Here is a 25,131-nt window from a genome sequence, read left to right as displayed (position 1 = left end):
TGTGTAAAAAATGTATATAAAAGGGTAAATATGTGCATTTAAAAATACATATGTTTGTGAAGATAACATCCAAAAATGTTACGGAAAAATCACAAAATTGTGCATAATAGGTAAAATTACATACAAAAATGTGCATATGAGAAGTGCATACTAAAATTCTGATGAATTTTCATGAGGATTTTTTTTAAAAAAATTGTAAACTGAAATAGAAATATGGAGAACTAACCACGAGACTGGGGGAAAATGAAAAAAAGGAGAGAAATTTAAATTGACAGGTGTGTCCAGATCTTTTATGAAATGACTCTTCACTGCCTTGTGGTATCTTGCAAAAGCGCCATTTATGGCAAGTCACTGCTACATAGTTGAGCAAGGGGCTGAAGTGAAGGGCTTATACTACTTATAATTTTACACACAGCACAAGCTGATATGACAGAATGAAATGAGTGTGTGAGAGATGGAATCCATTTCCCTAACTCTGCTTTCCTTGCTTTCCTGTCAACAGCTGGCTGATCAAAATGAGATCAGGATATATGTGGCACCCCCCCAGGGAGCTCAGCTATCATCCCCTCTGACTGGGACTGAGGTGCAAGTCTAGACCCAAACACTTGCCACCTCAGTACCAGATTCCAAGACTTTCCCTTAGTCAGGAGGGCCTCAGCTTTCTGAAGTATTAACAGGTGTTTACATAGCCACAGGGAATGTGAGACAGCACTTGTGTGTGGGTGGAGAACATTTGTGTGTTTGTGTGGCGTGCATTTGCAAACAAAGCGAATGATGAGAAAGATTGTTTCTCCCTGCCTCTAACATCTGCCAAAACTCTGGAGAAAAGACAAGGAAGAATTTTTATGTCTCCAGTGAAAAGAATAGCCTGCTTTGCTATACAATGTTAAAATGCTGGGTAATGAGTCAAGCTTAAAAGGATCACAGCAGTCCAGAAGAATCGCTCAGCTTTTGAAACAGACCTCCAAATCAGAACCCTCAAGCCATGTGGGAGGGCAGTGTCACTCCTCTCACAAAATCGATTTCAGCCTTTCTCCTCCTCTTTTTCCCTTCTCTACAAAGCTCTGCCCTGAAGCCTGCTAAGCCCATATGCTAAGAGGGGGAGTGCATTACCACTGGAATTCAGGCTGGGGGTAGGCAACCACTTTCACCGGCAGCTTCGCCATTTCATCTCCTGCTGTTGCTTCAATCACTGGACCCTTCCTCCACTCCACATTGATGAAGGGTTTCTCTGTGAAAACCAGACAGATAAGAGAGAAGAATAAGAAGAAAGCAGGGTGAAAGCTGTGAGATGAGCATGCTGGAGCTACAGCAGAGATTAGATAGCATTAATCCATATACATAGTAGAAGTATGCACTGCTCGGAAAGAAACATCACGTATGCACAGGCGCCCATTAGATACTGAATCTGTGTATCCATGCATTTGTGCAGGCATGAGAGCAGTTGTTCATCACTGATTCACAGTTTGCTCTGTGAAGGTACAGGGACCTGTCTTTCTTAAACGTTGACAAAGGCTACCATGCCTTATCCTGCAAACAACCTTGCATCGGATGGAGATTTTAACTAACACTTACCGCTACTTTTGCCAGAACTTTTCAGCTCAAGTAAAAGTTTTCTTTGTATGGGTGGTGGTTAGTTTATAGTTACTACCTATCTGAAGAAGTGTGCATGCACACGAAAGCTCATACCAAAATAAAAACTTAGTTGGTCTTTAAGGTGCTACTGAAGGAATTTTTTTATTTTACCTATAGAATGACATAGGTATAAGGAGGGCAAGTGGACAGTTTCAGCTGCTATAAAAACAGCAGTTCTTAGGGGGCGGGGAAAGGGAACATCTGTTCTGACATCTCAGTGATAATATGGAGTTTGGTATCAGTACCACCATGACTTAACTCAGAATCATGTCAGCTTACTCCTGGGAACATATCCTTTGCTGTTGTCAATCTCTCTCTCTCTCTCTCTCTCTCTCTCTCTCTCTCTCTCTCTCTCTCTCTCTCTCTCTCTCTCTCTCTCTCTTACACACACTTACACACACACACACACACACACACACACACACACACACACGTGTTTTCATATGGCAGGGATCAGAGGACAAAAGGTCAGTCTTCACAGGAATTTCTTCACTGCTTCCTTTATCTTGTCTGATCTTCTCCACTGTTTCACAAAGACATCAGCTGCCTTTTAAACTGTTTACCACCATGCTAACACACCAGAAGCACCTACAAGGTTTTCTTATCCTGAGTTAATGGTTTTTACCATGTACGATGACATCTATGCTCTCCTTCAAGTCTTGCTCCCCATTGCTAGCCTTGCATGTATATTTTCCCAGGTCTTGTAGGCTCACATTTTGGATGATCAGGATGCTGGAAAGTTCAGTGTGTGTCTGCTGGGAGCGCCTCTCAGGCAGTTCTGTGACTTTCCGGTTCATCTGCCAGAAGAAGGTAACAGAAGGAAAGGAATAAACATATAAGATATTAGGAAATATAAAGCTTGGAGGACGCCCTCCCCACCGCAGCAGGCTTCCCCAACCTGGTGCCCTCCTGGTACTTTGGACTACTCACATCAACCCCAGCCGGAATGCAAGCAGTCAGGGATGTTGGAATTTGTAGTCAAACAATACCCAGAGGGCACCATGTTGGAGGAGGCTGATTTAAAAAGGGAATGACAGAGTAGTCAAAAGCCTAATCCCAGCTAGTAAAGGAAACTAGTAAACCACATCAGCTTGCAGGTGGAGCTCAGATGACTGGATGTTCCTTCATACAAGAGAATTATTTGTGTATAGGAAAACCATAATTTCAAGGAGAGTTTTAGGCTAAAATACTTTCTCTTGACATGTTAGCTTGCTGTGTGGAGGGATATTTTGTGCATGCATAGAAGAACTTCCAGACATATGAGGTGTTGCACAACTGTGTGGATGTGAAGTGTGAACACTTCTGCAAACACATATAACTCCCAGATAAGGAGTCAGGAAGAAAAAGGAGAGATGAAGATGAGCATAGGCAAGTCTACAGGGTGGGTCAATACGGGAGCAAAGACTCTCACTGTGACTTGGAGGAGGCAAGTCTCTTTTTTCTATCACCCTAGCTTGCTTCCCCAAAGAAACTCCTGCACAGGAGTCTCCCTCTTGGTAAACCTTTAGTCTCATTTAGCCTGCTCAGTGAAATGTCCCACAAATGTTGGGGATGGAGCCTATGGAAACAGCAACCTTTGGGACAGGGCTGGGGTACACGTCTTTCTCTACGCCCATTCTTTTAAACATATGAGTAGGGCAGTTGTGACACAGGAAGCTGCCTTTCACCAAGTTAGAACCATTGCTTCCTCCAGCTCAGTACTGTCTACACTGACTGACAGCATCTCTCCAGGGTTTCAGGCAGGGGGAAATTCACAACCCTATCTATGTTGTGCCAGAGAGCTGCAACCCATCCCAGCCGTGATAGAGGTGTCAGGGATATTGTGAACACAAACATGCCCCAAACTGGAATGAATTGGCATGTACTCAGGAAGGCATTGCTATTTCATTTTTTTTCTCTGCGGGGAGTAAATTTAGGGGGAAAGGAAGGCTGCAAGTAACAAGGCAGAGAGTACAAGGAACATCAGATGGGACTATACCAGTGTAATTAGGTTTGTCAACTATGCATGAATTGGAGTGTGTGTGTGTGTGTGTGTGTTCCGCTTCAGCTCCATGGATCCAAAATTAAAAGTAGTGCACACAAACCACCCATAGAAGCCAAAACTGTATAAGATAAATGTCAATTCCTACCTGTTTCGCAGGGTAATCCCACTGGAAATCAACTCCCGAATTAAACTCAGCCCATACTGTACAGTTGAGATATAGTTTTTCTCCCACTAGAAGCTCCATGGCCTTCCTTGGAAACAACTGGATGTCATAAAGTTCATTCCCTGGTGTAAAAGTAAGGCAACTACTTAAACAAATACAGTTTTTCCTTGGGGAAAAAACCAAACAGAACTCTTGCTACAAAATTGTAACAAATTTATAAAAATAAAAAAAATCAGACCACACAACACAGGCTCATTGGTCTAACATGCCCCCCCCCTATATTTGCTTAGCTCTGTAGCCATTTGTCTGTGTTATCAAACTACTGTGGTTCTGGGTGGTCAAATCCCCTGTCATAAAGTTTGTTGATTACTTCCTTATTCAACTGTCAATTGACATCCTACAGAATACAGTATAGCAGGATATATGCAGGGAATAGGAATGAGGGTGTGCCATATCAAAAAGTGCATTTTGAACAAGGAATATGTGCCCATTTTAAGGGGTAATGATGACTGCCATTGTAGACAGAACAGATAGAATGTGAGGGTTTATTTGCACCCAAACATTGCTTATTTTTATTTTCAAACTTTAATTTCATTCCATGTCATCCTACCTTATTCTGAAATGTTCTCTGCTGCCACAAGTTGCCTGTTCCCAAGATTGTGAATGCATGTGTGTTTTGGTTTTTAATATGTAAGAGTTAGTATTTTTACAATTGTACTTAGGCACAAACGTGCATCTATCAGACTTGTGGGCAGGGCAAGGTCATGTTGGAGTGGCAGCACCTCAGACAGCTCCACAGTGACTACTTGTTCTGATGATGCCTGAAACCCATCCAAGTCTCCTACCTTTGGCTTGGGTGCCAGGTTCTGCCCTCACTGAGATGGATGGAGAAGTTTAAAGGGACAGTCCCTGTGCCTGGAGTGATAGACTACTCAGCCAATGCCTATCCACATCTACTGGCATCTTTACCAGGCATGGAGACTAACAAGCCCTTAAGAGTAAGGGCAGGTGTGCTGCCATAGGGGCCTATAGCTCAGAGGGAACTGGAGGCGATTGTCTGGGTGATTAGGTCCAGAACCGGTGCCTTCCTCACCTTTTAAATCTATCCCTCAATCATGGCTTGAAGCCATGGGCATGACAAATGGAGCTGTTTGTTGATGATGTAGCAGGCAAACCAGAGGCATTTATAATACAAAACAAGCCTTCTGGTCATAGCAGGTTTCATAATCACATGACAAAGGGACTGCAGCAAGAATGGTTGGAAGCCTCATGTGTGAAAAATGGTTGTTGTACTGCCTGAGCACTTTTAAGAGGTTGATTGTTACAGTGACTGACTCTGTTCCAAAATTCACCTGCAATGTGGACAAGGAAGAAACTTGATTTGCGGGGCTTCATATCAATGAAAGTTTCGCACTCAACAAACAAGGAGTCCTTGATCAGGTGAGTGGGGACCAGCATTCCTTTTTTGTTGTCCCAAAGAATGTTCTTCCCGTCTGGATATATGGGAGAGGTTGTCTAGAAACAGATAAATTATTTTTTAAGAGACGTGCAGGGTGATATCATTACTGCTGCATCCCCCATTTCTTTGAAGAGCTATTCAAGACCAGTTCCAATATTTCACACCTGACAGGGTGGGGAAATCCCTCCAAACTTATAGAGAAGCTTTCCGTTACATTATGTGACCCTGTGGTTTTTTTGGGGGGGTGGGGTGGGGAGGTTGTGGCCTTTTTCTACTGACACCCCCCAACATAAATCCAAATGCACTTCCAATGAAGCTTTGGCCATGTGACTATTGTGATTCTAGGAGAGGAAGAGGCAAGAAAAATGGCTGAGAGGACAGCTTGCCCAAAGAGTGAAGGAGACAGAACTACATGGCTAGAAACACAAGGCATGAATTTATGACACTGGTGAGATTACATTGTGCACATGCTGCCATTTCCCTCAGGTACAGAAATTGGTTCTGGCCTTCCAGGATTAATGTTTCTCCTTGATTTCATGAGAAGTGTAAAAACAGCAGCAAATGAAGCAATGTGCTGGTCCTTTCCATAGTTTCCCATGACTCTTGTAGGATTTCAAGCATTGTTAAGAACTTAAAAGATTGCAGCTCATGCATTTTAGCAAAGGGCTGCTTCACATACTATATTTGGGTGTGCACCAAATAGGTTTTAAAACTGTAAAATGTAAGCAAAGATGTATTTTCAAAAACATGCATCATACAGGTACAAACATCAGGGGCTATGGTTGGATGCATCTCCTAGAAAAGTGTATACTTGGTGTAACAGTGCATGTGAAATGGTTCTCACAGCCTGCAGAAAGTGGAGTACGACCCCCCAGAAAAGGAGAACTGCATAAATTGATGCTGGTGTGCCAGAAAATGAAGCCTTTTCCTCCCCTCCATAGGAGTTCCACTTCCTTCTCCAGATTATAATACATTATAATGCTGGAGTATCTCTTCAGAAAAGATCATTAACACTGTAAAGTGGGAATGGGTAATCTGTAATGTTGTTGGGACTGCTGCAGTTCCCATCCTCCCCCTGACCATTCGCCATACTGGCTGGAACTGATGAGAGTTGTAGGGCAGCAGGTTTCCTATCCCTGTTTCAGAGCAATCTGAAGGGACTCTGAAATCATCAGCACATGGGCGTCCAAAATGGGGGAACCACAACTGTTACTGGGAAACATCCACAGGGGTTACATCCAGGGATCTCATCCAGATTTGCAAGGACAACACCTTTAGTGGGTTTCTTTCTTTTCTGTTTTTCTTTCACACATACACACCCCCAGGTGTTTTCTCTGTTCCCCTTCAGACTGAAATAAGGCAGATTCCTGAGCCATCCCGCAGGGAGATTTCTTACCGAGAGCAAAGTGATGTTAAGGTCTGGAATAGATACCAGGCATGGGACCCAGATATTCTCCTTCTTGTAGATAAGAAGAGCCTCTGGTTTATTGATAAATGGCCGCTCATAATCTGAGAAAGAAAGAAGAGCCGCAGAATTGAAGAAAACAAGGAAAATACAGGTCCCCCCCCCTGCAGCGTTTTTTAAAATGAAGTTAGCTAAAATCCGCAGGACATTGTACTGAGTCAGGTACAAATATGAGATGGGAAATGTATGAACAGTCTTATTGTACAAACCTATACATGCCTACTTAAAAATAAGTACCACTTAGTTCAGTGGTAGTTACTCCCAGGCAAAAAGGGCTATAGGATTACAACCTTAGGTTACCATTTCATTTAATCATCATCATCATCATCAGCAACAACAACGAAAGGGCACCCAGAAAGCAAAGGGAATCATAGTAAACTTTAGGAAACTGCCTATGTTTCCATTAACTCAGGCAGCAGACCTGTGTATAGCTATAATATGTTTAGCTGTTTTTTGTTAATTTAGGTTGTCTGCTTAATTCTTATTTTGAATTCAGTGCTCCATGCCAGTATGTTCTAGTAATCACTTCAGATGTATAATGGACAGAGTGCTTGATTTGAAAGGGGCAGATCTGGATTCTGCTCGGCCGAAGTGTCTATCGCAGAATAACCTATATAGGGTTGTTGAGAGGACAAAATAGGATAGCCCCATGTATACCTTTCTGAGCTCCTCAGAGAAAGGACAGGATGCAAATTAGTTAAGTACAAGTCTGAATATGGGTACTACTGCTAATCTCTTTAGCATGAAATAATGCCTTTTCCCAATCTTTTTAGCTTCATAACTCAGCAATTTTCATGCCCTGACTTGCAGAACAATAACATGAGTCAGGAAAGTAGGCCAACTGCCTTTCATGTCTGTTTTTTCAATCCAATTTATCAGCAGCCAAGCTTAGTATGCCTCTGCTTATTGTCTTTCTTGACATTAAGAGAAAACTGTTTCCCCCACAGAAGCATTCAAGAAATTTTTATTGCTCCTTTCTTTTTCAGCATATTTGGAATTAATAGATAATACTGCAGTGTGGAATTTTAGAAAAGGGAATAAGAGTTTTTTTGGGGGAGCGGGAGCAAGCCATACGATAGCTCAATGGCAACTTGGATTTCATCCGGCCATATTTCCTTACAGAATTCCTGTAGTTAAGGCTGATCTATACAAATCCATTGTTGTGGCCATGAGCTTAGCATAGTAGAAACAACAAAACCCTTATCCCCCAAATTCCAATTAAAAAACCACAAATTTGAATGCTAAAACGTAGACACAAAGAAAGCTTCAGAGAACCTTCTCCACATGCGTGGAGAGGTTGGCAATCCTCTCTAACCCACACAGTCATATCCAGTGTCAATGTGGACTCCAGATTCCAACTCTGGCTTTAAAAGGCAGAAGAAGAAAAATGGACGGTGTTTTTTAAAAAAATGTCTGTCACTCACAGGCTACAGTGAAGCTCACCACCTATGCATGACAACTATGTGGGTGTCCATGCGGTGCTCTAGCATTGCCCCTAAAGGCAGAGAGAGTGCTGGACTCAGGCCTTAGGCCCTTTTAAGGTTCTAGCTGCTACCATCATTATGGTTAGAGATGAGCAGAATGAATTATCTACTCCCATCCTACTAAAATACCAAGGAAGTACCTGTGAATGGTATTTGGGCTACCTATTTTTTGGCTAACACAAACAAAATAACCTAATGGAACAATTTGGAATGGAAGATTTCTCTTTTCTCCTGCATAGAACCATAAAGGGATTGTGTCAGTTTAATTGGTATCTTGGTTTGTTTTCCTCGTACCATATATTTTAACTCAGTGAATATTAGAAACTGTATGATTTTGGCATTTTAATTTGCTTGTACCAGATCTGTGATAGTATAATAAAACTTACAGTAGTGGTTAATTATATGCCCCCCCTCTCTCTGTCACACACACACACACACACACACACACACACACACGAAAAATTGTCATTTGTCTGAATTTTTTTTAATGGCTGTTCGGTATGGAGGAACATAGGGAACTGCCTTATATAACAAGTCAGACCATTGGTATACCTAGCTCAATAAGCTGATCTTCTACCCCTGACCCACAACCATTAAATGTAGAGATAAAACAAGTATAAACTTGGTAGCAAGCACTTGGAGGAAGGCACTTCATGCCTTTGTAACAATGACACCCTTGAGAAATTAGAGAAAGAAGGGAAATTTAAGGTGCAGAGAGACATGATGCAAATTGCGGAAGCTATCCTAGGAGGTCAGTGGCAATAAATGCCACTGACCCATCCCTCTGAAAACTCAGATATCAGATCACAGTTTATGTACTTATTACATTTATAACCTTCCACTAAGAAGCTCAGGCCAGCTTCTTATCCTCACAACAACCCTGTGATGGAGGTTAGGTTGAGAGATAGCAGCTGGCCCAAGACTATACGTATAATGAATGAGGTTTTGAACTCAGGTCTTCCTTATCCTAGTCTGACATTCTAACCACACTGCCTCCCGCTGTTCTTCAGAAGTTTGTAACATATACACAAATCTCCAACTTAGGCCCCTGTTATACTAGCAAAGAGCAAGTTAGCTCTAAATTGAGAGAAGAAACCCATTTCACCATCCTACAATTGTAGCACGAGGTCATGATTGAGACATATTTTCATGGGCAGTGTTGTACATCAGCTTCTTTGCTGCTAAGTGCTCCTGACTAGAGGTTTTGGATTTTATTCCATCTCTGTGTTTTTATATAAATATTCCTCCAGGATGTATTTGAAGAGCAGCCACAGATGTTCATAGCAAAGACCAAGGGCAGATTAGATTAAGAGAGAACTAACATTCATGAGGGGAAATTCCTGCCAAACTTCTAATGCCTCTGGCTATTGTTATTTTGAGTTTGTTATCGGAGAATGATTTATTTTAAAATACCAGCAACAGTTGCTCAGCTGGCAAACCACAGGGCCTCACTATTAATTGCCCATATTATATTTAGACTGGATTCTGAATATCCAAAGTCCATAATCTACACTAATATCCACATAACCCAAAAGCAATTGCAATTTCTCTTTGAACATAGACTCCCTGTTTTCTAAGTATTTGAAGGGTGGACAGTTACGGGGGGGGCACATGTAACTTTGTGGGGGACATGCTTAGGAGAAAGAAATGATGTATGCATGCATTTATGCATGTGAGAAGAAGCAATAATGAACGTTATTATGGAGGAGAAAGCTAAAGTGTGGCTTTGAGTTTGGGGGCTGAGGTATGGGGAAGGACTGGGGGTCAGTGCAGCATGAAGACCCTGTCCATCAGCTTATCGCATCTTATAATTTCAAACATCTGGGGGCTAATTCACCTACTGCTGGAATGGTATCAGGACCACGTCTGCATTCCTGGTTCCCGTGGAGCTTCATGTTTTAGCATTCATAGAGAGGGGGTCACCTGAGTACCAACAACATTGTCCTTCCTCTGAGGTCAATGATGCTTGCAAGGAAAGTTGGTCTGAGCAGCATGGGAGTCTACCATGTGGTTGTGATTCCCAACACATTTTGGCCAGATATTCTGGTCCAAAGCGTAGCAAAAATCAAGACCACCCATGTATGGATTGTTGTGCAAAAGAAAAATCAAGTAAGTATCAATAAGCTGTATTAATATACTGTTGTTTACTTTATAAAGTAAAGCAGCATTGAGGGTGGGGAATTTGGAGAAGAGACCCGGCAAGGCTTAGGGTTTTTTTTTCCTTCTTGCTCGTTCCTTCTTTGTTCCAAATTGCCCACGCAGGCACTTTCTGTATCCTTCTCTTTGCAGTTCCAAATGCAAGTTTGCCAGAGGGGACAGGCAATTGGAAGTGTGCAGGGGGAAAGAAGCTAGGAGAGTGATTGGAGTGGAGAAGTGACAGAGAATGCACAGGTTCCCCTTATAACAAAGCTGGGCAAACTGCTGGCCCTCTAAATGTTGTTGGACCACAACTCCTATAATCACTAGCCACGCTGACTGAGTCTGGTGGGAGTTGGAGTCCAACAACATCCTGAGGGCTACAGGTTTCCCCACCCTGCCTAGTGACATCACAGATGATGTGCATCTTCTTGTTGATAATTGTAACCACCACAACTATAGAACTAGAAGTGGCCTGAACTATGTGCCAGGGTAACCATGAATGAAAGTGCCAATGATATTTATTCAGTAGCACCTTAAAGACCAACTAAGTTTTTATTTTGGTATGAGCATGCACACGAAAGCTCATACCAAAATAAAAACTTAGTTGGTCTTTAAGGTGCTACTGAAGGAATTTTTTTATTTTACTTCGATCCAGACCAACACGGCTACCTACCTGTAACCAATGATATTTATGTGAGTCTATCTTGCAAGTAAAAGTCCATATCATTCCATTATAAAATATAATTTCACAAAAGCCCTCAGCCAAGACTCTTAAGAAAATAAGATGAGGCAGAACACCAGTGGCAAAGTCAGTCACCAATTCAGATGTTATGTTCTGCTTTAATTTCTCATTACTGCTTGTACAGGCAGATTTTTGGCACCAAGATTTAATCGTAATACTGCATTGTCATTTTTTTTCTGGTGCTTGTTAATCTGTGTTGTGGGTGGGTAAGATTGGTAAGCCACAACACCCGATTAGTAGGTCCCTCGATGTTGGGTTCAATCTGGCCAATGGGGCGCAGTCCAAACGGATTGAGGGACCTATATACAGTGGTACCCCAGGTTAAGTATACTTAATTGGTTCTGGAAGTCCATACCTGAAGTGTACTTAACCTGAAGTGAACTTTCCCAGTGAAAGTAATGGAAAGTGGATTAATCTGTTCCAGACAGGTCCGCGGAGCACTTAAATTGAAAGTACTCAACCTGAAGCATACTTAACCCGAGGTATGACTGTAATTGGTTCTGGAAGTCCGTACTTAACCTGAAGCATACGTAACCTGAAGCGAACTTTCCCGTGAAAGTAATGGAAAGTGGATTAATCCATTCCAGACGGGTCCGCAAAGTACTTAAATTGAAAGTACTCAACCTGAAGCGTACTTAACCTGAGGTATGACTGTATGACCCATGCATGTGACCCAGAGCTTCCTCTTTTGGCTCGTGCATTTGGAACACCCGCCCACCTTTCCCTACTTTTAGGGCATTTTGCGCTTGACCTTGCTATGCCATCGTGTGTCATCTGTCATTGGGACAGGGACGCGGCAGGAATTTTCCCCACTTGGTTGATTGACTGTTGCCATTTGGGTTTCGCCTGCCGCGTAGCAAATCTTCATAACTTGTAAGGTTGCGAATAGGCACTGGTTCAGGTGATAGGGATGGGAGAACGCTCTAGCCATCCCTATGTGAAGGGTATTCCGTTAAAGGAATCCAGGGACTCAAATGGTTTGGTCAACCCCTGAAAGGGGGTTGTGCCCGTGCCTGAGTCCAGGGGGACATCTGGGTGGCGAACATAGTTTGTTCCTGGCTTTTTGCCTATCCAGGTGTTCACCCTTGGCTGACCTATGCTGGTGCCCTGGGTAAGGGAGCTAGTTGAACCAGATCCTATGCAACCACTCACTTTCTGTAATCAATAAAGTCGTGGCTAAAATTTGAGTCAAGTGTGAATTTATTTAAGTGGGAGGTCTCTGGGTCTGAACACGCACAAAACCCAGCTGGGTATTAGGATTGCTCCTTCAAGTTACATTACCTAACCACTTTTGATCATACAAACAGAACTGGTGAATGGGGACGAAAGGTTAGGATTTGTTTTTTGGATAAGTGGAATACATGCTTTAGAAAGTGTTCTCAGAATCCTACATCATCTGTGTTTTAAAGAAATCTAGATAATTAATATGTCCTCACAGTCACAAAAATCACAAAGTACTAGTGAGGTCTATATGAACAAGAGAGTCTAGATTTTTACCCCCAGTGCACAATCTATCCTGATTTTAAACTAAAATTATGCTTGACTGACAGTTAGGACATACTCATCAGATGATTTTAAGGCTTTTAAAAGCAGAAAATGTAGCACATCGTGACTTCATTAACTGGCAAAAATCTAGGGAGTTTGGAAGGTCCAGCTATATCACACACAAATTATGATTCAGGTGCCAGAGGCAAAACAGCATGCAATTGGGGAAAAGAGAATCTCTGCCTCCTACAACCTCTCTAACTCCAGCACTACAGTTTTTCATCCTTCTCTGCTTCAGTTTTATTCAAAACAGCTCCTGCGTTTCACCCTTCCCTTCCAAACAATTGATTTAATTTCTCTCTTTAAAGAAACAACAACCAAAAAACCTAGACAAGGCCACTGCTGTGGTTCTAGGGTGCCATTGAACTAAAAATTCCTGCATTCCAGCCTGACAGAAACATTCACCCCAGGCACCAGTGTAATTGAATCCCCTAGACAGAGCCTATAATCAGAAATCCCACACAAGAGGATGAATACGGATTTGTTCTCAGCAGAAGACTTGACACCCCTCTTCAACTCCCCTGGATTTAATCATCGTTATGCAGATGAGAGAGGAAACCAGAATACAGAGAAGCATTTGCAGGCATGAAGGATGACCAGGTGCTAGAGATGGGTGGCAGGAGGAACCTCAGAACTGGTGGGGATGGGGAAACATCCAATTTCTCTTACAGATTCCTCTATATACTCTGGGGTTCCCCCCTTCTCATTATTCAATTATTTATTTCATTCTATTCATGAATCATTAAAACAACTCAAAGCGATTTCACCATAGAAACCTAAACAATAAAAACTATTTCATGTATGTCCTTAGCCTCTATCACTTTGTGCTGTGCACCACCATCATTTCTTATGCCCAGGGCAAAGGTAACATCCAAGTAGTCTAGAGCAGCCTTCCCCAACCGGGTGCCCTCTCTCTCTTTTCTTTTTCTTTCTTTTTTTATTAACATATAAAACACATACATTTACATTTACACAATACACATACACAACACACTACCTTATTTTCATAACATAAAACATACCTACATTACTCCATATAATGCCTACCTATACTATGCATATCAACATACCTACACACCTACCCCACACGGAGTCCACCAAGTGACTTGACTTCCAGCCGTTCTTGTTACGCTACTTTATTTTTCCAACTAGCTTAAACGCATTTCATTACAGTATTTCTTTAACCTCTTCTTCTATCTTGACTTTACTCTCCTTTCACTCTAATCGTTTTCTGGATTCACTCAATATCTGTCAGAAATTCTACTTTTTCCACGTAAATTTTGATGTATTCCTTAAAGATAACCCAACCCTTATTCACTTTTTGTACCATATCTCCTCTTATCCTCCGGTTAGTTTGGCAATATGGAAGTATTCCATCATTTTAGATAGCCAATCTGTTTTAGTTGGGACACTGCTGCTTTTCCAATTTTTGGTAATCAATAACTCAATAACCTTGCCACCGTAGACATTACTACAGTTTTTATACATTTTTTCCAGTCTGACCGGGGTCAGGTACCATCTGTAAGGTACCAACTGGGTGCCCTCTCAATGTCTTCTACACAATAAACCAATAAACACAGTGTGCCTGCATAGGCAGCATGGAGATTCTGAGTTTCAGTCATGATGTAGAATTCCTGCCCCCTACTGAAAATAGGAGATACTTTCAGGTAAACATGCATACAGTTTTGCTGCAAATAGGTTGGATAGCTGCAATTGCAGCCTCTCTTAATACTGCCCTTCTATCTGATGCAAAGGTACAGGTGGTGCCCCTCCAGAACAACATATGCGGCTATGTATATTTAACGTAATTCCAGGCTGCCTAGATCCCTGGTGTTCTACTGGTGGTTGGGGACCACGACTGGGTTGTGGCCTGATCCAATGTGGGCCGAAACAGCAGCAATACCAGCATGCAAATATATGGCACAAAAAAAGAAAAAAGAATTGGGTCTCCAAATGCATGTTTAGGTTAAAAGTGGGTCTGAAACTACTGACCTAGGTAACAGCATGATGTAGGAACTCAGTATCAACGTTGCAAATTGACTGCCATGCCATGATAGAGTAAGTCAGGATAGAGGCAGGCAGGCAGGCAAAATTGCACATGGGCACAGGGCACTTGGCATCTTACATCATTTGAAACTGTGATAGCCTTTCCCTTTCAGAGGACAGTGTAACCTCTGTCTCTTCACAATGATTTTAACTCCAAGTGGCTTTTCCTTAAGCAACCTGCTATGTAATACAGAGTTTCAAATTTAAAAATATATATATATTTTTTAAGGCTATAATGCAGTTTGGCCAATACGTTCTTCCACCTGGAGTTCAATCTGTTTTGGCTGTGCAGGTCTTTTACCCTCTTACCTCTCACAAATACATAGGTGCTGACTGCAGTGGTGCCCTCGATTTTGGCTTTGATGTACTTGTAGTAACAGCGGTAGTAGCCCGTGTCGTTAGCCTGAGTCCCTGTCAGTGTCAAGACCTTGCAGTAGGGCTTTGTGTCAGTGCCCTCACAATCCTCTTCCTTGACTGTTTGGACACCGTCGAGACTCACCAACACCACTGATTCGCTCTCCTTCCCAATCTGGATGGTGTCCTCTTGGCCTCCAGGCCACGACCACTCCAGGGGGTGCTGCCCTCTTCACCAGAACAAAAGGAATAACAGAAGCCGAGTTAGATGTGCTACTATGGCCTTCTATAATAGGTATGGCATTCTAAAATTCTTTTACTTCTCCATTTCTAATGTCCGCATTGCAAATTTAGGGATTCAGCTGCATTCTTCCTCTAATACAGAATCATAGAATCAGAAAATTATAGAGTTGGGAGGGATCCCAAGAGTCATCTAGTCCAATCCCCTGCAATGCAGAAATCTCAGCTAAAGCATCCATTGCAGATGGCCACCCAACCTCTGCTTTAAAACCTCCAAGGAAAGAGAGTCCACCATCTCCGAATGGAGTCCGTTGTGGACTCATTAACTTTGTCCTGTTTACATGATCTTATTTAAACTTAGGGCAGCATTCTATTAATGAGTCCCATCAACACAAGGATTTCTGCTTGTACAACTGGATTTTCCCTCCCATCATGTGCACCCTGCATCCTCCCCAAATCTGCTCTAGGATTTAGGGGGGACATGGGGGAAAGAGAGGGGGATAACATTCTGTTGTGAAAGCAGAACTCCTTGCACTGAAAAACAACTGCCTTAGCGCCACGCTGGATTTCATCCTTATTTTAAATTTCCCTTAACCTAGACTAGTTCAGACTTCTTTCATCATATGGCTTACACAGTTCTTGTTTTCTTGCAAAATCGGAAAACAGTTTGAGTAGAGTAAGGCCATGTGCACACATTGCCAGCTTAAAATGCAGCAATGCCATTATTCTTTGCTGTGTTTCAAACCATATATGTGCACTGCTGTACACATCAGCATGGTTTGATGTGTATGCCAGCTGGCTGCTTTTTGTCCACACCAATGGGCAGAGACAGGCCAGGGATGTCTTTACCTGATGAGCAGTTCTCAATTTGCATTGAAGCTGGTTTTGGAGGAAATGCATCTAAGCAAAGTATTTCACAAGAAACCACAAGATAGATTTGGATTGTGGCTAACATGTCGTATGTATCCTGCTTTCCAAATCAGCGGTAGGAACACACTGGATGAAGAGTAAATAGGAGTGTGTACACAGCCTAAGTGTGACAACTTCTCACCTGTGAAGAAAGCTTGACCCTTTCTATCTACCACACTAAGCATGTAGAAGTGAGAAATGTTTAGTGTATGATTCTCAGCATTTATTATTATTTATTACTATTATTTGTTACTATTAAAACAGCATATACTGTATATGGTTGTTGTTCTTCCCCCCCCCCCCAAAAAGTGTCACAAATTCAATGCCATGCATGGAGAGAATTGCAGAGTTGCAAAATGTTTCATTGCTTTGCAAGCTTCTCCACAGTCCAGCACTTCCAGGGTCAAGCCTGTCTCCCAACTTAGAGCTGGAGAAAGAGAGTGGGCCTGCCTTTGCAGTTGTACTGGACCTTGAAGGTGGGTGAGCATTCCCAAAGTACAGATGAGATGCCACTCATCATCTGAGAGGAAGAGGAAAAGTGGTGGTCATATTTGTCTGTTTACGAAGGCTGACAGTCCTTGTGTCATCCAACTCACAGAAGTATCCCAGTTAAAGGCTCCCAGCTTCTAGAGATGCTGATAGTTTGGAAAACTGACAATCCACAACAGCAAATTTCCTCCAGGCACTTTTGCAAGGCAGGCCCATCCTGTTATTTCATGCCACGAATTATATTTGGCTACTGCTTATCTTTGCTGGACTGTGTGTGTGTGTTCATATTCCTTCTTTTCTGTTGTGGCAATTACAAGAATCCACTGTACAGTCACATTATCAAACTGCAGATAGCAGAACTTCACACTTCTTTCTGAACGTTGACTGATTAGGTACTTGCTTTATCCATGTTGTACAAAGTAAGGCCTGGTAGTACCAGCTTCTTATGCATCTCTTATTGGAGCTCAGTTGTCAGTTTCCATATGCTCTACTTCTCAGTTCTTGAATAAGAATTGCATGCATCTTTTATATCCTCTCTATAATGAAGCTGCCCAAGGCATGTTTATGTAGGAATTTGTTTTAAATCTTTTCGTTTAATCTAGGGATGCTTGTGAAGTTATCCTCATATGAATTTCTCCAGAGATTTTTCTCCAGGGTTCCAAATTACCTAATCATGTTGGCAGAGCTGCACTGATTAGTTAGTGTTTAATTTTCTGGTTCCCCCCCCCCCGGACTTTCAATGGCCATTTATTAGTTGCCAATGTGCAGGCACTGATGAAATCATACCACAAAAATGAATCCTGATGTGACTACTGTACGTGAACACATCCAGATTCCTTTTCGCACTGTGGTTTTATCAATGCTCATGTGCCTATATATTCATAGTTGAAACCACAGAACAAAAAGCCTGATGCAAGTGTGCAATCGCATCGAAACTCCTTTTCATGCTGTAGTGTAATCAATGCACATGTAAGTTTCTTCGCATCAATAACTAGCACAGGACAGGTTGGAGATATATCCCAAAGATCACAGAAAAGTGAACATGCTCAAGTTATGAAACTAATTTGTATAAATTCTCCAAGTTAAAGTGTGAGGCATGTGGAGTGGAATCAAGGTCAGGATGATAACAAAATAGAATGGGGAATATCCAGTCATTCTGGATTCAACGTTTGGTCAGAAACTAGCAGTTGGTGCACTGTGCATATTCTACCACTACTTAGTAAATGAAAACCAGTATCATATTACATGTGCAAACAGGCAAAAACTTCAGAGGTTTGCAGAGAAAGTTGGGATGGTTAAGGTAAATTTTAATGCTGCTCACAAGCAGCAGCCAGAACATTCTTCTTTGAGTTACAACATGGACAAACAAATCTATCTCCAATTCTCCAGTGAAATCTGAGGAGAGTGTTTGCTTCATACTCATTTGAAATAATTGTGTTTTATTTCAGAAATATCCTACTGGCTCCTCGGAGCATCCTCCCAACCATGTTTTCCCCCACGGCCGAGATGTTGCATATTTCTGCATTTCAACTCCCCCGGCTCTCACTAATGTGAACCATGTCCATTCAAGGATGGTCTATGCTCCACAGGAGAGACTCTTGAGGCACAGCTGGGCAAGATTAAAGACGTCTGAACAAGCAAGAATTTGATTCAAATTAAGCAGCTGTTGCAGGGAGAAGGTAGTGGAGATGATAGTACTAGGTAAGTAAGAATGATATGGCAAATCTCCTTCTTGATGAAACCATTTCGCCCACAAGGCTATTTTCCCCATGTGCCCTACAGCTTGACATCATATACAACATTTAGATGTGGAGCAAGTAAAGAGATGCCGCTTCCTACTGAAAGCACTGTTTGCAAGCAGCACTGATCAACTGTGTCCATACACCCCTGAGCCATTGTCCTCGCTGTTTGCTTTCAAATCACCCAGATAGAACAAGCAGGGATCTTGGTCTGTGGGGTTGAGGCACCAGGGACTGAACTTCTACACGCAATGCATGAGCTCTACCACTGAGCTATGCTCTTCCACACCATTGAAAGTTAATGAAAAATGCGGGAGCCGAACTTTGGGGGAGGTAAGCGTTGGTGGGCAGAACAGCCATGCTATTGATGAAGGATATGGGCCCCATTCTTTTCCAGTGATCTGTTGACCAGCTTTAAGTTGCATTGAATATGTGGGTCTGGAAGCAGGAGATAGGAATACTTCCTTCCTGCTGTTTTCATCCTAGCCTGAGGCGGGTTTCTGGTCATATCCCCCTTGAGATTTAAAGATGAGCTGGCTCAAAACAGAGTTAACTGCTATTTGGGAAGATTCCCTTGGATAACTCAAAGAACAGATCAGCCTCTTTGCTTTGGCAAGGGCAGCGTTGCACATAAGAGCTCAGACTGGAAATAAGACACTTTCCTGCTCCCTGTAAGCCTCTGTCAGATAAATAGAGATATAACCTTAGCAAAGCTGCTGCTCTGTCGTTGGAAGGAGGCAATGAAGGAAGGGTTTTACCCAACATGCTTAGGATAAGGGCATATGTGCAAAAAGGTAAGTGGGTACATAGTAGATTGCAGATGTGCACTCAACCATACTAAACTATGCTACCTTTTTCAAGGTGCAGATCAGGGTTTCCTGGGGAGGAAATGAAAGGCAACACAGGCTTTAGGTAGAAGGAATCTGTGGAAAGTGCAGCTACATGACCACATTGCCTGTGCATGCTTGAATGGGCACTAATTTTTAAGGTCCCGGCTGCATGGTTGCCTGCCACTGCAAAGACCTACAAACCTAATTCCTGTTCCTTCTAAGTAAATTGGTAGAAAGCATGCAATACTAAGATGGGATTGCTCTTTGTCATATGATTACACACTTTTGAAAGCCCTTTTCATTTCCAAAGTGAATTGCTATGTGGGCTGTTCAAGACTCTTTCAGCATGCAGAGTGAGTTGCAATGTTCTTTGGCACTCAGCCATAGATAATATATGCCCTCGAACTTGCTTTTATTGTTGCTTTTTTGAATTTTGGACCTCAGGTGAAAATAATGCTAATTCCATGCATTTTCTTGAAAGCGTACTAAAATCCATTGGTCAAATATTACTATAAGCCCTCAAGTGTCTGTAATCAGTAAATGTGGAGGTTGTGATCATAATGTATAGTGTTACCCCTGATTGTATAATAGGCTATGATTGACAGCTCTTGGCTGCCCTGACCCAGTATTCCCCCATCACAAATGGAGAGCCACAATTCTATCCCAAGTATTCATAACCAATCAACTTAAGTTCAGCTTTTCCACCAGTCCAGAAACCAGAAAGAGGTTTCCCACTGAGTGTCTTTGAAAAGTCTTTCAGAATCTTTGACACAACAGCTGGCAGCTGTGAAAGGCACTGTTCTTTCGATCTTACCTGCAAGTAATATTCAGTGTGTCCTTAGCGTTGATCACGTATTCTTCTTCTGTGATGCTGAGAGTGGGTGGGGTCATAGAATAGCCACTCACTAGATCTAGGGAGAGAAAGAAACAAGTTCATAGTAGAGAACAACCGTCACTCATTATTATCTACGGTACTCCAGTAGTTCTATTAATCATCCATCATAAGTTAACTAGGTTTGATATTTCAAGTTTGTCTAAATTTCTTTTTTATTCACTTTTATATGTGTTTTTATATTGTTGTTTTATAGGTTTTAGGTTGGGTTTTTCTTTCAATGTTGTAATTATACACTGCTCTTTTTTAGGGCTTATCCCCACTTACCTTTGGCCCTGCTATTTCCAGACACAGGTCCACACTTATAAAGCTCAGTGTCTGTGTGTTTTGTTTTTTGCCCCAAACTAGAGAAGGGAAGGCCTGGAAAAAAACTGAAAAAATGGGGGGGCAGTGTCACCCCCCCATTTTTCCAAATGGAAAAAACAACTTCGGGGGAAACTGGGGGGAAACTGGGTGGTCCCCCCCAATTTTTCTGGTTTTTTCCAGGCCTTCCCATCTCTACCCCAAACCCACTCTTTAGTGCTCATCTGGAACAAATGTCAATTTGGATTGACATTTGCTCTGATTGAGCTTTTAAGAATGAGAGGGGAAAGCTGCAGAGCAACAAAAAAAAAAAAGGCGCTCAGACACGGAGTTTTAAAGTGAGGATTGTGTCTGGAAAGAGCAGCAGAAAGGTAAGTGTGGATAAGCCCTTAGGCTGCACAAAACTTAGAGAGCTGCTTTTTTAAAAAGTGTTTTATAAATAGCAAATAAATCAACACTGGAGGAAACACTTAGTAGTAGTATATCAAGATTTGCTTCATCAGTTTCAGTCTACTGGTTATGAGCATCCTGAAAAAGCAAGAAAGATCTGTCACCTTAAATTCACACATTCTCTTTTACAAAAGGAGAAAATATCTGTAAGCACTTGAACTTATGTTGATTCATATCCCAGTAACACTTTTGACTGCGACTTTAATGAATGAGTTAAAAGCAGTGCAATATCCCCTTACTGTATTAATAAATGATAAGAAATAAATTACACTTCGAACATCTATATACATGGTGCTTTATAAGTAAAACAGTATTTTTTCCCCCAGAAACACCATGGCCAGAGGAACTTAAAATATTTGCATGCCTTGGCCACTGCATCCTATATGCTTACAACAACAGTGGGAGGCTGAGGGAGAAGGCAATCAGGAAGATAAAGGGCATGCCCCCCCCCAGGTTAAATTAGAATCTGGGAAAGCAGGTAAGAGGAATACCAGGGAATCAGAAGAGAGAAGGCATTTGGGGAGCAATTTCCCACAGGCGGCTGAGAAACGTGCAGGGCAGCACCCAGGTCATAAGAATGACCTGTCCAAAACCTAGTTTTGTGTAGACATCCTTGCTCCTTTTAATTGTTTTACACTTCCTTCCTGCCAAGAAGCCACACAGACTGTGGTCATTTGACTAGGTATATCTTTAGAAACTGGGCTGGCATCAGCAGTCTCGCACTTCTATCTCTGGCGGACATGCTTGTCTCCCAACCATGCTTTTCCTGTAGAAGCGGCCGGAGTAATACTAGCAATAATAGGAGCGGCAGGAGCCACAGCAGCAATACAGAATTGCAGGATGGAGGTGGATCCCTCACATCCCACTCTCAGTTTGTTATTATGGCTCCCCCCCCCGCCCACTTTGCTCACAACATTTGGAATCGCGATTTCTAAAGTGTGAAGGAAGGGTGGCAGTGGAGGGAACACACATCACCCTATTGCTATGGTCAGAAACTCTTGGGCTATATTTTAGACAAATTTTAGGGCATGCTCATATTGCTTCCATTTAGAAAACTTTACGGCAGTTGACAAGGACCCAGATGTAACAAGTGGAAGTTATAGCACACACACCCCCACTGTTCATTTCCCACAGTGGGCATAGGTAGGTCCAGGGGGGCCAATGAACGGTCTGAAAGCACATGATGCTCAGAAGGTCTGAGTCAGATCAGCACTCTGATAGGTCAGCCATGGGCCTTGGCATACAAGTACCTGGACACTTGTCAGATACACAGTTGTGCTGGTAACATAGCTACTACAGAGGCCAAGTCTTATGTGTTGAACATTTGACTACTTAGAGCAGTGTTTCCCAACCAGTGTGCCTCCAGATGTTTAGGGACTACAACTCCCATCATTCCTGACCACTGGTCTTGCTAGCTAGGGATGATGGGAGTTGTAGTCCCAAAACATCTGGAGGCACACTGGTTGGGAAACACCGACTTAGAGGTCAAAATAGTAGAGAAAGCTTTGATCAGCCCATTCAGTTCAGGCAGTGTTAAGCACCAGGAGCAAATACTTATCATAGGTGGATGAGTTTCTGACTTCTAGTTTTCAGAGGTTCTTTCTCCTATGCAAAACGTTCACTGTGCAAAACTATCGAGGTAGCATCCTTCATGGTGGCTTCCGAAAAAGCAAAACATGTAAAGTAAAGCAAGAACAGACCCTCAGTGGTGCACTTAGCACGCGGCTACTCAGCAACAACCAATGAACTGTAATAAGAGAGGAATCAGATGGAGAATCAGAGCAAGACTGAGCATCCATGTACACACGCACAAGGCTGCATGTGGATGTGTGAGGTGGAGAGAAGAAAGATTATGTGGATGGAGAAGGCACTGGGCTGAGAGGTTTGGCCCTATATACACGCAAATTTCCACCACTAACTTTAAAAGGAATCAGGGTCATGGTTACAGATTTTTATTGCCTTCTACTTTTTGAAGTCCTTCTGGCTTTCATTTTCACCATGTTATTTAAGAGGAAGGGCTTTAATTCTTTTTTAATGGTTAACTTGTGTCTTTCATTCCTCATATCATTCATCAATTAAAGCCACACCCAAATTCAGCCCCTGACACTCCAATGGAGTTAGTGGCCTGAACTGTTAGGCCCTGAAGCTAAAAGCAAGAGGAATGCACTGCTCAGTTGAGCAAGCGTAGTCTTGGCTCCTAGTATCTGGAGGCTTTGTTCTGTCTGCCAAGCTACACATCTAATTTTCAGTATTGTAGATCTTTGAGCTTTGTGAGCACTCTGACATGTGCACACAACTCCTGCATTCACATTTTCCACCTCATTTCAATGTGAAGATGACTATGGCCATGTGCAATGAGGACCCCTCTCTCACAGAAGTGCATGTAGAACATCGCGTACATCAGAAACTCTCTTAGTGCAGACCCAGGTCATTGAGCCTGAGTTTCCGCAGCCACCACCTGCCATGAATTACTATGGGAAGGACTTGGCAGTAACAGCAGAAGATATGTTCTGTGTTTATGATAATATTTTGTTCCCTTGTTAATTATGATGTTTTAAATGTACATTTTATATTTGACTTCCTTTAGTAATGCTTTCTTTTGAAATGGTTAAGATTTTTTTTGTGAACTTTGCTGTGCTAAATGTGTTTTCTGTAGTTGACCTCCCTTGCAATGTTTTATTTTGAAATCTTTAAAATAATATTTTGGCTTCCTGTTAATTATGTCACTTTTAATGTATACTTTATTATTTGACTTTCTTTGGTAATGTTTATTCCGGATGGTTTTTATTTGATGTTTTAATGTGTTGTAAACCGCTTTGAGATTTTTCTGTAAAAATATAAAGTGGTATAGAAATGAAATGAAAAAATAATATATGCATATGTCTAGAAGTAGCTGGAGTGGGAAGTTGGCTGTGATGCAGTGTACGTGAAACACCTCCCCAGTCTCTTCAGAAGACATCTGAAGACAGCCCTGTTTAGGGAAGCTTTTAAGGTTTAATAGATTATTGTATTTTAATATACTTCTGGAAGCCGCCCAGAGTGGCTGGGGAAACCCAGCCAGATGGGCAGGGTATAAATAAATAAATAAATAAATTATTATTATTATTATTATTATTATTATTATTATTATTATTATTATTATTCTCCAGGTAAGGGTACATTTTGAGGTGCAGAATGGGGATTCAGTCCTTGTGAACATAAATAAATAATTCCCTCCATAGGAAAGCCTGGGGCACTGGTGCAAAACACCTTTATGAACATGAACAAGGCTATGTGGCTTGAGCACATGTAATCCATGCTAGATCCTTTCCCTGGACATGAAGATTCCTAGTTCAAGTCCTGCGTCCCTGACATTGAGATGGAATTGCAAATGGAAGATGGAAACTTGTTCTAAACTTGTAGTACAGGATGAAAGAAAACAGAATGATTGAGTGGGAGTAAGAGAAGAGGTACAGATGGAAAGGGTTAAGCATCTCTTTTTTTCCTCCCTGAAGCTATCACTTAACAAAACAGTTAGACTGAAAAGACAGAAGGGGTGGGGAAAACTTTGGATGTTGCACAAAAAATGTGTTCTGTGTTAATGAAAATTAATGAAAGCATTTTTGTGAAATCCCATGAAAATATAACCATTTTGAAACAAAAATAATTCCAATCCGTCCTGAATACAAATCTTTATATCCAATTTACTGCTGGACATATCTGCCTCCAGTATAAATTCTGGGCTCCAGATGGCTAGACACTTTTGACACAGGAACAATTTCACTGTCCCTCAGTACATGTTTAGAGGTGTGCTGAGGAGAATCATAACAGGCATTGAAATCAGTGTACTAAGGGCTTGAGGACACACACACACCCCACATTGAAGCAAGACATTATCACATGAGAGAACAACTTGCCTCTAAAACATGGGGCCCTGCAGCTGCATCCTAAAGAAACTTACTGAGATACAAGCCCCATTACTTCTGGGTAAACATAGATAGGATTACATTCAATGTGTGCGTGTATTAGGAAGGTAATTGGTTCTGAAGGATGACAGCTCTAAGTGTCGTGGGTTAAGTACCCACTAGATAGAAACATATGTGAAATGTCTTGGTTTCTCATATTTAAGGCACAACACCGTCTTGCTTTGCACACTAAACCAGTGTTTCCCAACCTTGTGCCTCCAGATGTTTTGGGACTACAACTCCCATCATCCCTAGCTAGCAAGACCAGTGGTCAGGAATGATGGGAATTGTAGTCCGAAAACAGCTGGAGGCACAAGGT

The 25,131-nt window shown here is 42.0% G+C and overlaps 1 protein-coding gene across 3 annotated transcripts in view; it reads right to left on the bottom strand.

The window, feature by feature from the left end:
• Positions 1 to 25,131, bottom strand: part of FLT4 (fms related receptor tyrosine kinase 4) — a 96,797-nt gene that overhangs the window by 45,150 nt on the left and 26,516 nt on the right. For 2 of the 3 annotated variants that reach the window (XM_035105644.2, XM_060271641.1), the window contains exons 2-8: positions 20,038 to 20,134; positions 14,972 to 15,246; positions 6,638 to 6,750; positions 5,135 to 5,297; positions 3,765 to 3,904; positions 2,261 to 2,432; positions 1,114 to 1,231 (exon numbers count right to left, since the gene is read on the bottom strand). In XM_035105644.2, the coding sequence (XP_034961535.1) occupies positions 1,114 to 1,231; positions 2,261 to 2,432; positions 3,765 to 3,904; positions 5,135 to 5,297; positions 6,638 to 6,750; positions 14,972 to 15,246; positions 20,038 to 20,134 (1,078 nt within the window). Of the gene's footprint in view, positions 1 to 1,113; positions 1,232 to 2,260; positions 2,433 to 3,764; positions 3,905 to 5,134; positions 5,298 to 6,637; positions 6,751 to 14,971; positions 15,247 to 20,037; positions 20,135 to 25,131 lie in introns of those variants that run through there. The other variant, XM_060271642.1, reaches the window with a different exon arrangement.

This window comes from Zootoca vivipara, chromosome 2, assembly GCF_963506605.1.
Source record: "Zootoca vivipara chromosome 2, rZooViv1.1, whole genome shotgun sequence".
NCBI classification, from domain to species: domain Eukaryota; kingdom Metazoa; phylum Chordata; class Lepidosauria; order Squamata; family Lacertidae; genus Zootoca; species Zootoca vivipara.
This window is presented reverse-complemented; position numbering and strand designations above follow the sequence as displayed.